The following is a 12,544-nucleotide window of genomic DNA, read 5'->3' on the forward strand; positions in this document are numbered from 1 at the left end:
AAAGAAAGCGAAATACAAAACTTTGTGCTTATTATGTGCTCTGTGGTTATGATGATAGAAAAATATTGTGTGCATAGGATATGGACACAATATCCAAACCAGTTGTCTTCTTTGTCCAAACACCAAAGAAGACAACTGGTGTTTCAGGGTGAGGGTACAACGGAAAGACACCTTCCTTCCATTACTTCTACAGTTACAAACCCCAGTAGAATTGGCCTTTAAGAACAGCCTTGGCAGCTCTCTGGTCATGGACTCTATCTCTGAGTGGCACATGGAGACACCTTCATTCTGCATCCATGGGCACAGGGCCACACTCCCTGATTCCACCTGGAAGTGGGAAGAGCTGGCCCCTCCTTTCCTGTGTAGGGGTGGGGGTGGGCAGAGAGGCCATGGGAGTCCCCTCTCATCTTACCATGAAGCCTGGGGCACAAGTGCAGCTCCCAGTGACGCTGTGGCAGTTGGCGCCGTTCTGACAGGTGCAAGGCAGCTGGCAGCCATCGCCATAGTAGCCAGCAGGGCAGGATTCATTGCAGTGGTGGCCAGACCACCCCGGCTGGCAGGTGCAAGCTCCAGTTACTGGGTGGCAGCTGAGCAAATGAGAGAAGGATGAGAGGACAGTCTGGTCAGGAATTCGGCCATATTCCACCCTCTGCCCACCCCAAGTCTGGTCTGCCCAAGGCTGCAGGATCAAAGGGCCTCTGAAGTTAAATTTCTTTCTTTTTTTTTGGCAAGTATTTTCCCCCAGTTGTGAGTTGTTTGTTTATTTATTTATTTATTTATTCATGGCTTAGTTGGGTCTTAGTTGCGGCACGTGGGATCTTCTGTTATGGCATGTGGGATCTTTCGTTGCGGCACGGCCTTCTCTCTAGTTGTGGCACGCAGGCTCAGTTGCCCTGCAGCATGTGGGATCTTAGTTCCCCAACCAGGGATCGAGCCCCCATCCCCTGCATTGGAAGGCAGATTCTTAACAACTGGACCACCAGGCAAGTTCTGAGGTTAAATTTCTTAATGTATTATTTGCCAGACGATGCCAAGATTACATGGTCTTATTACATGTTTCTTATTAGCCCCAAGAAACTGAGGCTCATAGTTGTTATATAATTTGCCTAAAGTTACATAGCAAGGAAGTGGTAAAATCAGGATTAGACACAGGTCTCCTGACTCCCAAACAAGTGCTCTTTATAATACAAATACACAGAGACCAAAGCAGGAGGCAGCCTCTTCCCTTATGGACTGTGAGGTCCAGCACTTCACCCACTCTGCACCCAAGGCAGATGCCCAGTGTGTGGGCAGGCACAAGAGGGCTGCAGTGAGACCCAGTTACTCTGCATATTGTAGGTACTCAATGAACATTTGCTGAGTTAAAATGGAACCTTGGGGCAGATGTGGCCTCCCCTCTATGGCAATGTCTGTATTGGAGAGAATATCCTCCATCCATGCATTGCTAGGGCTATTTAAGAGCAAGCAAGATCGTCTCCATCCCCTCTCTGGCTAGCCCAGCAAAAGAATCATTTGGCTGGAGGCAGGGGCTGCCTGGCATGACCTCTAGAGAGTCAGGCAAACTCTGGCTGGCAGAGGTCTGATCCAACAGCCAATATGCATCCATGATACCGGGTGTGGTGACCATTTTCTTCTCAGAGCTTCTGTGGGGAGTGTAATTGACTGATAGCCCTAGCTACTGTGTCTGAAATCCATCACTACATTTTCTCAGAGGTCACACTTCCCCTGGGCTGCTCTCAGCTAGAGCACAGCAGGGATATTAAGGTCGACACATTCTTGGGAAATCTGGGACTCCTCTGATGGACAAGTTTGGCTTAAAGACTCCCCATCTTGCCAAACTTTCTTAGAACTGTGCTTTGGTCTAAAACTTTCCAATCAACCTTCCTTCCTTCTCTCTTTCCTTCACACAGGTCAGATCTGCATTGCAGTCTCATGCTCCCCTAGCCTCCTCAGCCCCTTCCCCATTTTCCCTCATAGCTGTGTCCCTAGTAAATCTCTTGCTCTCGGCATCTGCTTCTGGGAGAACCCAGACTAACACTCCAGAGAAGACACTGGATGTCAGAGTCAAGCTTTTTGGATTCCCTGTGTCATCTGCTTCCTTGCCCTGGAGTCCAACTCAAGGGATATGGTCCAATGGCGCATGCTCTGGGCTGGCAAGAGAAGCCTACGTACAAATCTTTGTTCTGCTAAGTTCCACGAGGATATGGGTTTTGTCTCCTTGGGTCATTGGTGGATCCCCAGTACCTGGCTCATATTCACTGCCCAATTAAATATTTGGGAATGAACAGTACTTTTACTACGAGTAATTATTTTGTCTGTTGACTTGTTTATCACCTGTCTCCCCACCAGGTGGCAGCTCCATGGGGGAGGGCCCTTTGTTTATTTCACTTCTGTATTGTACCCCAATGGCCAGCAGGGTCCCTGGCACCATGAAGATACTAATACATATTTGGCAAATGAATTAATGGACAAACTAATTGTGTGAAGCCCAGCCAATTTCTGGGAGCTCTGATCTTCTCATGGAAAATGAGGGATGGACAGGAGCAGACATTTCCTGAATAGTAACTGCAAGTAGCTAATAGTCATTTTGGAAAATGTTTAGTCTTATTAATCATCAAGTCAAAACAACAATTGGATATCACTTTTTCTCTATCAAAATGGTAAAGTTTTTTTGGTTTTTTTTTTTTTAAAGGGACAATGCTTAATGCTGGTAAAGGTTTCTGGAAAACAATGTGGGTTTATATATCAGGAGTCCTAAAAATATTCAGACCCTTTGGTCTTGTAATTCCATTTCTAAGAATCTATCCTAAGGAAATAGTCACAGCTGTAGAGAAAGATTTATGCATGGAGATGTTCCCCAAAGCATTATTTATAACAGCGGAAAAATGGGGACAATTTAAATAATAATAAATAATATGTGACCAGGCTATTAAAGCACCAGGCACTTTACACCTATATTTCTAATCTTCAAGTAAGCCTGTAAGTTAGGCATTAGAGCCTCTATTTTTCAGATGGCACTTGGAGTTTATATGACTTGCCCAAGGTCACACCACTAACTCAGTGGCAGCTGGGATTCAAACCCAGGTCTGTCTGGCCATGTTCTGGTCACTGTCTCATGCCGCCTCTGACACCAGGGTACTGGTTAAATGAATTATGACAATTCATATGAAGGCATGTTAGAGAAGTATTCAAATGTTTTCCAGTCTATTTAATGATATGACATAAGGGCAAGTGAAATAAGCAAATTGTGTATAAAGTCATGATCTAAAATATGAAAAAAAAGTGAATCAGAAATGAAGAATGAATAAATTACAACAAAATGGTTTTTGTACTCACCCCTGGATTGAGAAATTATGAGTGACTCTGAGTTTTTCTTTAAATTTCTATATATTCTCTGACTTTCTCAAACTGAGCATCTATTATATTCATAAACAGATAAAAAGTGATAAAAATTATAATATGTAAAAAAGAATGTGGGTAAAGAATGGACGTTTGAAAACTTCCTGACTTTCATGGTTCCAGAAAAATTCCTCCCTGGGTCCCACACTGTAAGGGGAAATAGTGGCCTGCACGGGTGTCATGGGGCAGGGGGCCCCTACTTGGTGGCCCTGACCCTCAGCCAGACAGTTGTGGGGTGCTCCCCTCTGTCCCCAACACTCCCAGCAAAGCCCTAAGGCATGGCCTTTCTTGGTTCCAACTTTTCAGGGGTCTCCTCTGAGGTTTGGGTTTAGGGTCAGAGGGATTGGCTCGGTCACAGTCGTGGAGACTGACATGCTTGGACCCAGGAAGTAACCCGGCAGCGCTGGTGGCTGCGATAAGCTCTGTCCAGCCCCTGAGATGCTGAAGGGTCTCAGGCGTCCTTCTGCCCTTCTTTCAAGAGATTCTCTCGTTACAGGTCCTTGCTCTGGTGTGAAGACCACCCTGTGAACAGCATACTAGACGCACAGTGAGCTGGCGAACGCTGGCCTCTAAGCTCTCCTGCGTTTCTGCTTTCCATCTTAACCGCCGGTGTTTTGGATGCTTAGGGATGTGTCTCAACACCAATTTTACCTTTTTACTCTGAGAAACCAGAAAGCTCAAAACCAAACCTGAGATAATTTCTTTCCCTCTCCTTTCATATCCTTAAAATTCTATTTTGAAAAACAAAACACCTCTGTTTTCTTAATTTGATTACTTGTCACTCATTATAGAAACTCCAAAATCCCTTTGAAAAGAGGGTGGGGAATGATCGCTGGCTCAGTGATTAGGACTGAAAACTGCCATCACCATGCTCTAGGCACCTCTGTCACATCTCCCTCTCCCTGGTTGTCCCCTGCTCCCTGCCCCGTTAGTGGCAGAGCCTTTCCCTTGGGTCACATGGCAGGCAAGTGACTCCTGCTTAGGCTGGTTTGGCTTGCTCTGCCTTTTTTTTTTTTTTTCCCCTCACCTTTCTCCATTTCCCCCAGACATAGATTAATCACAAGTTAATAGGAGCCGAAAGCTGAACAATACAGGAATCTTTTCAGGGTGGAATTTTCTGCCAGTTTTTCCTGGCTGCTCTGAGATTTCTATCAATGCTGCAGCTGGTGGCTAAGTCAAATCTTTCAAAGGTAATCCACAATCATGGCTGCTGGAATTCGTCTATGACAATCCAATTGTGGAGGGGACATGGACAAGGTCTGACACACAGGTGTTCACTTTCTCAAGGTTATTCCTTTATGAAGGAAGGAGGCTGCTTTGTGTGTGCTACAAAGCATTTATAAAGGGAATGAAGTGTGGGGAATTTCACCAGTCACTTCTTCCTTCCCAGGGCACGTGGGTTCAACCTCTTTGAAGCAGCCTCTCCAGAGAGGCACAGAGCCAGTAGAGGCTGGGGCTAGCTGAGGAGGGTTTTCTATGGTTGGGGGTTGGGAAAACTTTGCTTCTCTAGGAAAGATGCTCAAGGTCTTCCTGGCAAGCTGTCTTGGAGGGGCTCTGCTGCAGAAGCCAGCGGGAAAATGAGGCAAGGTTTCTGGGGATCCCACACTCTGTCTCTCAGGGAGCTGGGTGGAAGCTTTACTTTCAAAGATCACAAGAAAACTTTTACCCCCCACTGGGCTGACAAAAGGTGATAGATTGGGAAACTAAGACAGAGGAGAAGTACACGTATCAGGACACTGACTCAGGCAGAGGTAGCTTAACTGCCTTGGGATTAGGAGTCCTAGAGTCATCCCTCTGCTTTTCTTGGATCCTGAGAGAAGGCTCTAGAATGGGACAAAGGCTCACAGGAAGAGAGGAGTGACCTGTGTCCACAGAGAGGAAGAGAGCTGTTCTCTGTGTCCCTGAGAACAAAGCCAAGTGCAGCATGAGAGAGGTGCAGTGAGACCACAGGCTCTCAACCTCGGGCAATTCTGCCTCCCCCCACCCCACCCAGGAAACGTTTTTGGTTGTTAGAACTTGGGGCTGGGGTATTGCTACTGGCATCTAGTGGGCAGAGGCCAGGAATACTGCTAAACATCCTGCAATGCACAGGATGGCTGTCCACAACAAAGAATTATCCAGCCTAAAATATCAACAGTGGCGAAGCTGAGAAACCCTGAGTTAGACTAAATAAAAATTCGATGAGTGTCGGGGGCTCAGTCACTGGGGCCATGTGCCAAAGGAAAGGGGTGAAATATTTTTTAAAAATAGGGTGACATCAGCTCGGGAGCAGAGCCACCCTAGAGGAATGGGCAATTTAAGATGAATTCAGTGATTCTTTTTCCTGAAGGTCTGCTCTGTGCCAGGCTCCGTGCAAGGCTGAGGCTGCAGAGACCCACAAGCTCGGGCTGTGACACAGCTCCCTGCAAGGAGATAGTCAAGCAGACACGGGGGAACCCGGCCTGGGGGGTTGGCTGCCAGGCGCTCTTGGGGTCCCCACACTTAAGAAGCACTACTGCCTCCCAACCCCTGAAATGTGTCACGTGTTAAAGACAGTAAAGCAAATAATCATCAATATTGATTGGGCTGAGATTAGCGATGGAGAAGAGGGAGTCCTTCCAGATTAATAATGCATCGAGGACTCCTTCAGAGGAGGGATAAATTATGCAGGGCACGGCTGCTTGGGTATGGGAAGAAAACAATAGCTCTTTAATTTGGGGGTTGGTTGGATCTCCATGGCAGGGACTCTCCCTGCACTGGACCTCAGTGGCAGCCTAGCTTCCTGTCCCTGACACGGTCCTCCCTTGGCTTCCCTGCAGGGGTAGGGGTTCCTGGTGCTGCCCCTCACCCGTGAAACAGTCTGAGGCAGCTGCCCAGTCCCCTGACCAGCCATGTGGGACCCCTGTGTTTAGAATCTTGGACCTCTCACCCCGCCCTCCAGACCCAGCCCAGAAGCCACCTCCTCCAGGAAGCCTTCCCTGACCAGTGAAGTGGTTTCCTGTGGTGCTTTCTGTACAAAGCCCTGGGTCACAGTTACTTGAGTACATGTTGGGACCCAGCAGGGCCAGCCGCATATATTTCATTGATTCTAAGATGCACTTTGCCCCACATTTTCAGATCTCTGATGGATGTGCTATGCAGTCAATGGTATGTCATGGCTCAGTTTTAGTAGTACATAAAATAAAGCAGTGCCTCACTACTGGTGTTGTCTTGTATTTGAAGAAATATGGTAGGAGGTCCTCAATGTGGGTGGGTGCTCCAGACTCAAGTTCCTGAGGGCTGGACTCGTGCTGAGGGACCCTTTCTTTCTTGTGTTCGGCCCTGCAGGCTCTCAGTGTTTGTTGAGTGAATGACTGAGCGAATAAATGCTTAAGTCATGTATAGCCCATTCCATTGGCTCCAAGGCTCCCTCTTAATGGTCTCCTTCCCAACCCTCTGCCCTTGCAGACAGCACTGCCCGAGCCACTTAGCTCCAGGAACTGAGGACTGAGGACAGATTCTGTCAAAGCCACAACACTTTCTAAGAGGCCTCTGCTTACAGTGACCCGAGGATCTTGGGTGATGTGTGGAGAATCAAACGCTGGAAATGAAGAGGGGCCGAGGCTAGGTCCTGGCTGTCCCAGAGACAAGGCTACAAAGCAGAGGTATCTCTGTCTGGCCTGCAAACAGAAGCAGCACCCACTGCCCAGGGCAGCTGGTCCTGCCCTGAGCTGTCCTGCAGGCCTGAGGGGAGAAGGGAGACCCCAGCTCCCCTCCCCTGCACCATCCTAATAAGAGGCGGCCACAGAGAGAGCTGTGGAAGCATTTATCTGGGGCCTGACAGCCTCATTTGAAGCTTTAATCTGGGGCCCGACAGCCTCATTTATCACCAGAGGGCAGAGCCAGCTGGTGCAGGAAGCAGGCAGTGAGGGGAGCTGGGGGATGTGGCCCAGGGCGGCTCTGGCGTCTCCACTTCCAGGAAGCAGGGCTGGGGCGGCTTCCACCCAGATGTCCCCAAGCTCCACTTTTTTTTTTTTTTTTTAACTGAGCCTTTTATATTATTTATTTTGTTTAGTAGCACATGATAGAACTATACACAGATTATTTCTTAAAAATCAAATGTGGTTATTTGTATATACATTAAGCCCTCAGCATAATTTCCGCCTCTGAAGTGCTAATACAGTATTTAAAATTATACAAACATCCAGTAAACAGCATTTTAGTTTATGACACTCTGTTAATACAATAAATATACAAAACTTCCAAACTACTAAAAACATGCAACGTTAGAGGGACAGATGGAGGGCATTTATATAGAACCATGACAGTCACCGTAATGGCAGCACAATGTCACTCGCTGACAAACTATACAGATATCCCTAGATAAATAATCTCAGTCCCAGATTAAAAACCACTGACACAGGGCTTCCCTGGTGGCGCAGTGGTTGAGAGTCTGCCTGCCGATGCAGGGGACACGGGTTCGTGCCCCGGGTCTGGGAGGATCCCACATGCCGCGGAGCGGCTGGGCCCGTGAGCCACGGCCGCTGGGCCTGCGCGTCCTGAGCCTGTGCTCCGCAACGGGAGAGGCCACAAAAGTGAGAGGCCCGCGTACCGCAAAAAAAACCCCAAAACAAAAAACCACTGACACAGAGTGCAGGGAGAGGCCACCCCAAGCCAAGACCCTGCGGGCCTGCCCTCTGCCCCTCCCACTTCGCCACCCTAGCCACGGCCCCAGGGGACAGCCCTCTGCAGGCCCCAGGTCAGCCATACCGGTTTTTAAGGTCCCTTCTAACACTGTCCCTCTGTGGCTCAAGTCCCCTGCTTCTGCCTTGGTGGTCCTGTCTCTGGGCCCCTCGGGGCTGGGAAAGGGCTTGGTTAGATGCAGACTGTGTGGAGATGAAAAGTTCTCCGCGCCCACGCCCCCAGGGCCCTGGCACCCTGAGCCCAGCCCCCCGCATTCCCACCCATCCCCGCCCTGTTTCCCTGAGGGCCACCAAGTTCCCCCCTGCTTCTGTGTGTGGGGTCTCAGGTTGGCCTACGTCTCTTCATCAGACTGGCCAGTGAAGGTGACTGCTGAGGTCCCAGCTCTTTCACTGCCTGCCTGGATGATCTGGCTGGAGGTGGGGTTTGTGCCCTGACAGCCCCCTCTCCCCCGGGGCCCACCCCACCCCTGTCCCCTGCTCACCCGTCCCCAGATCGTTTGTACCTGATGGTGTTGTCGGCATCACAGGGGCAGGGCAAGCTGCAGCCTGGGCCGTGCAGGCCCTCGGGGCACAGCCGCTCCTGGCAGCGTGGGCCTTTGTAGCCAGGTTCACACTTGCAGGCACCGGTGGTGGGTGAACACTGACCCCCGTTGTGGCAGTCACAGCGCAGGGAGCACTGGAAGCCAAAGGTCCCGAAGGGGCATTCCTCTTGGCACCTGCAGGATAGCAGAGTAGGGTGAGGCTATGCCCCCTCACCTGCCCTTCCAGATCCACCCAGCACGTACTGCCCCTGCCTCCAGGCCTGGGCCTGGTGTGCTGCACCTCCTCATAGCCTCCTCCCCTCTTTCCTCTCCTCCTCCAGGAAGTATTCCGTGGTTTAGTCACCCCAGTCCGTTCCCTCCTCCATGCCAGTTCCCCTCAGTCCTCAGGACTGAGTTCATACTATCATATTTCACTGATTATAGGCCTTATGTGTTTTTTTTTTCATTTTTTGATTGCAGTAAATAAGTATAACATAAATTTACCATTTTAATTATTTTTAAGTGTACAGTACAGTGGCATTAAGTACACTTATACTGTTGTGCACCCATCACCACTGTCCATCTCTAGAACCTTTTCATCTTCCCAAACTGAAACTTCAGTACCCAGTAAACAACAAACCTTGTTTTAAAAATATATTCTAAATAGAGGAAATAACTGCTGCAGAGCAAAATAAAGAAAAAAGAGTGAAAAGAACAGAGGACAGTCTCAGAGACCTCTGGGACAACATTAAACGCACCAACATTCGAATTATAGGGGTTCCAGAAGAAGAAGAGAAAAAGAAAGGGACTGAGAAAATATTTGAAGAGATTATAGTTGAAAACTTCCCTAATATGGGAAAGGAAATAGTTAATCAAGTCCAGGAGGCACAGAGAGTCCCATACAGAATCAATCCAAGGAGAAATACGCCAAGACACATATTAATCAAACTGTCAAAAATTAAACACAAAGAAATCATATTAAAAGCAGCAAGGCAAAAACAACAAATAACACACAAGGGAATCCCCATCAGGATAACAGCTGATCTCTCAGCAGAAACTCTACAAGCCAGAAGGGAGTGGCAGGACATAATTAAAGTGATGAAGGAGAAAAACCTGCAACCAAGATTACTCTACCCAGCAAGGATCTCATTCAGATTTGATGGAGAAATTAAAATGTTTACAGACAAGCAAAAGCTGAGAGAATTCAGCACCACCAAACCAGCTTTACAACAAATGCTAAAGGAACTTCTCTAGGCAAGAAACACAACAGAAGGAAAAGACCTACAATAACGAACCCAAAACAATTAAGAAAATGGGAATAGGAACATACATATCGATAATTACCTTAAATGTAAATGGACTAAATGCTCCCACCAAAAGACACAGATTGGCTGAATGGATACAAAAACAAGACCCATATATATGCTGTCTACAAGAGACCCACTTCAGACCTAGAGACACATACAGAGTGAAAGTAAGGGGATGGAAAAAGATATTCCATGCAAATGGAAACCAAAAGAAAGCTGGAGTAGCAATTCTCATATCAGACAAAATAGACTTTAAAATAAAGACTACTAGAAGAGACAAAGAAGGACACTACATAATGATCAAGGGATCGATCCAAGAAGAAGATATAACAATTGTAAATATTTATGCACCAAACGTAGGAGCACCTCAATACATAAGGCAAATACTAACAGCCATAAAAGGAGAAATCGACAGTAACACAATCATAGTAGGGGACTTTAACACCCCACTTTCACCAATGGACAGATCATCCAAAATGAAAATAAATAAGGAAACACAAGCTTTAAATGATACATTAAACAAGATGGACTTAATTGATATTTATAGGACATTCCATCCAAAAACAACAGAATACACATTTTTCTCAAGTGCTCATGGAACATTCTCCAGGATAGATCATATCTTGGGTCACAAATCAAGCCTTGGTAAATTTAAGAAAATTGAAATTGTATCCAGTATCTTTTCCGACCACAATGCTATGAGACTAGATATCAATTACAGGAAAAGAGCTGTAAAAAATACAAACACATGGAGGCTAAACAATACACTACTTAATAACGAAGTGATCACTGAAGAAATCAAAGAGAAAATTAAAAAATACCTAGAAACAAATGACAATGGAGACACGACGACCCAAAACCTATGGGATGCAGCAAAAGCAGTTCTAAGGGGGAAGTTTATAGCAATACAATCCCACCTTAAGAAACAGGAAACATCTCGAATAAACAACCTAACCTTGCACCTAAAGCAATTAGAGAAAGAAGAACAAAAGCATCCCAAAGTTAGCAGAAGGAAAGAAATCATAAAAATCAGATCAGAAATAAATGAAAAAGAAATGAAGGAAACGATAGCAAAGATCAATAAAACTAAAAGCTGGTTCTTTGAGAAAATAAACAAAATTGATAAACCATTAGCCAGACTCATCAAGAAAAAAAGGGAGAAGACTCAAATCAATAGAATTAGAAATGAAAAAGGAGAAGTAACAACTGACACTGCAGAAATACAAAAGATCATGAGAGATTATTACAAGCAACTCTATGCCAATAAAATGGACAACCTGGAAGAAATGGACAAATTCTTAGAAATGCACAACCTGCCAAGACTGAATCAGGAAGAAATAGAAAATATGAACAGACCAATCACAAGCACTGAAATTGAAACTGTGATTAAAAATCTTCCAACAAACAAAAGCCCAGGACCAGATGGCTTCACAGGCGAATTCTATCAAGCATTTAGAGAAGAGCTAACACCTATCCTCCTCAAACTCTTCCAAAATATAGCAGAGGGAGGAACACTCCCAAACTCATTCTACGAGGCCACCATCACCCTGATACCAAAACCAGACAAGGATGTCACAAAGAAAGAAAACTACAGGCCAATATCACTGATGAACATAGATGCAAAAATCCTCAACAAAATACTAGCAAACAGAATCCAACAGCACATTAAAAGGATCGTACACCATGATCAAGTGGGGTTTATTCCAGGAATGCAAGGATTCTTCAATATACGCAAATCAATCAACGTGATACACCATATTAACAAATTGAAGGAGAAAAACCATATGATCATCTCAATAGATGCAGAGAAAGCTTTTGACAAAATTCAACACCCATTTATGATAAAAACCCTGCAGAAAGTAGGCATAGAGGGAACTTTCCTCAACATAATAAAGGCCATATATGACAAACCCACAGCCAGCATCGTCCTCAATGGTGAAAAACTGAAACCATTTCCACTGAGATCAGGAACAAGACAAGGTTGCCCACTCTCACCACTCTTATTCAACATAGTTTTGGAAGTTTTAGCCACAGCAATCAGAGAAGAAAAGGAAATAAAAGGAATCCAAATTGGAAAAGAAGAAGTAAAGCTGTCACTGTTTGCAGATGACATGATACTATACATAGAGAATCCTAAAGATGCTACCAGACAACTACTAGAGCTAATCAATGAATTTGGTAAAGTTGCAGGATACAAAATTAATGCACAGAAATCTGTGGCATTCCTATATACTAATGATGAAAAATCTGAAAGTGAAATCAAGGAAACACTCCCATTTACCATTGCAACAAAAAGAATAAAATATCTAGGAATAAACCTACCTAAGGAGACAAAAGACCTGTATGCAGAAAATTATAAGACACTGATGAAAGAAATTAAAGATGATACAAATAGATGGAGAGATGTACCATGTTCTTGGATTGGAAGAATCAACATTGTGAAAATGACTCTACTACCCAAAGCAATCTACAGATTCAATGCAATCCCTATCAAACTACCACTGGCATTTTTCACAGAACTAGAACAAAAAATTTCACAATTTGTATGGAAACAAAAAAGACCCCGAATAGCCAAAGCAATCTTGAGAACGAAAAATGGAGCTGGAGGAATCAGGCTCCCTGACTTCAGACTATACTACAAAGCTACAGTAATCAA

At 45.7% G+C, this 12,544-nt stretch overlaps 1 protein-coding gene across 3 annotated transcripts in view; it reads right to left on the minus strand.

Moving 5' to 3' along the window:
* MEGF11 (multiple EGF like domains 11) overlaps positions 1-12,544 on the minus strand; it is a gene marked incomplete at both ends in the record, with an annotated part of 235,809 nt that overhangs the window by 58,549 nt on the left and 164,716 nt on the right. For all 3 annotated transcript variants that reach the window (XM_079701406.1, XM_079701405.1, XM_079701407.1), the window contains 2 exons: positions 413-587; positions 8,564-8,776. In XM_079701406.1, coding sequence (XP_079557532.1) covers positions 413-587; positions 8,564-8,776 — 388 coding nt within the window. The remainder of the gene's footprint in view (positions 1-412; positions 588-8,563; positions 8,777-12,544) is intronic.

This window comes from Hyperoodon ampullatus, assembly GCF_949752795.1.
Source record: "Hyperoodon ampullatus genome assembly, chromosome: 3".
Classification (NCBI taxonomy): domain Eukaryota; kingdom Metazoa; phylum Chordata; class Mammalia; order Artiodactyla; family Ziphiidae; genus Hyperoodon; species Hyperoodon ampullatus.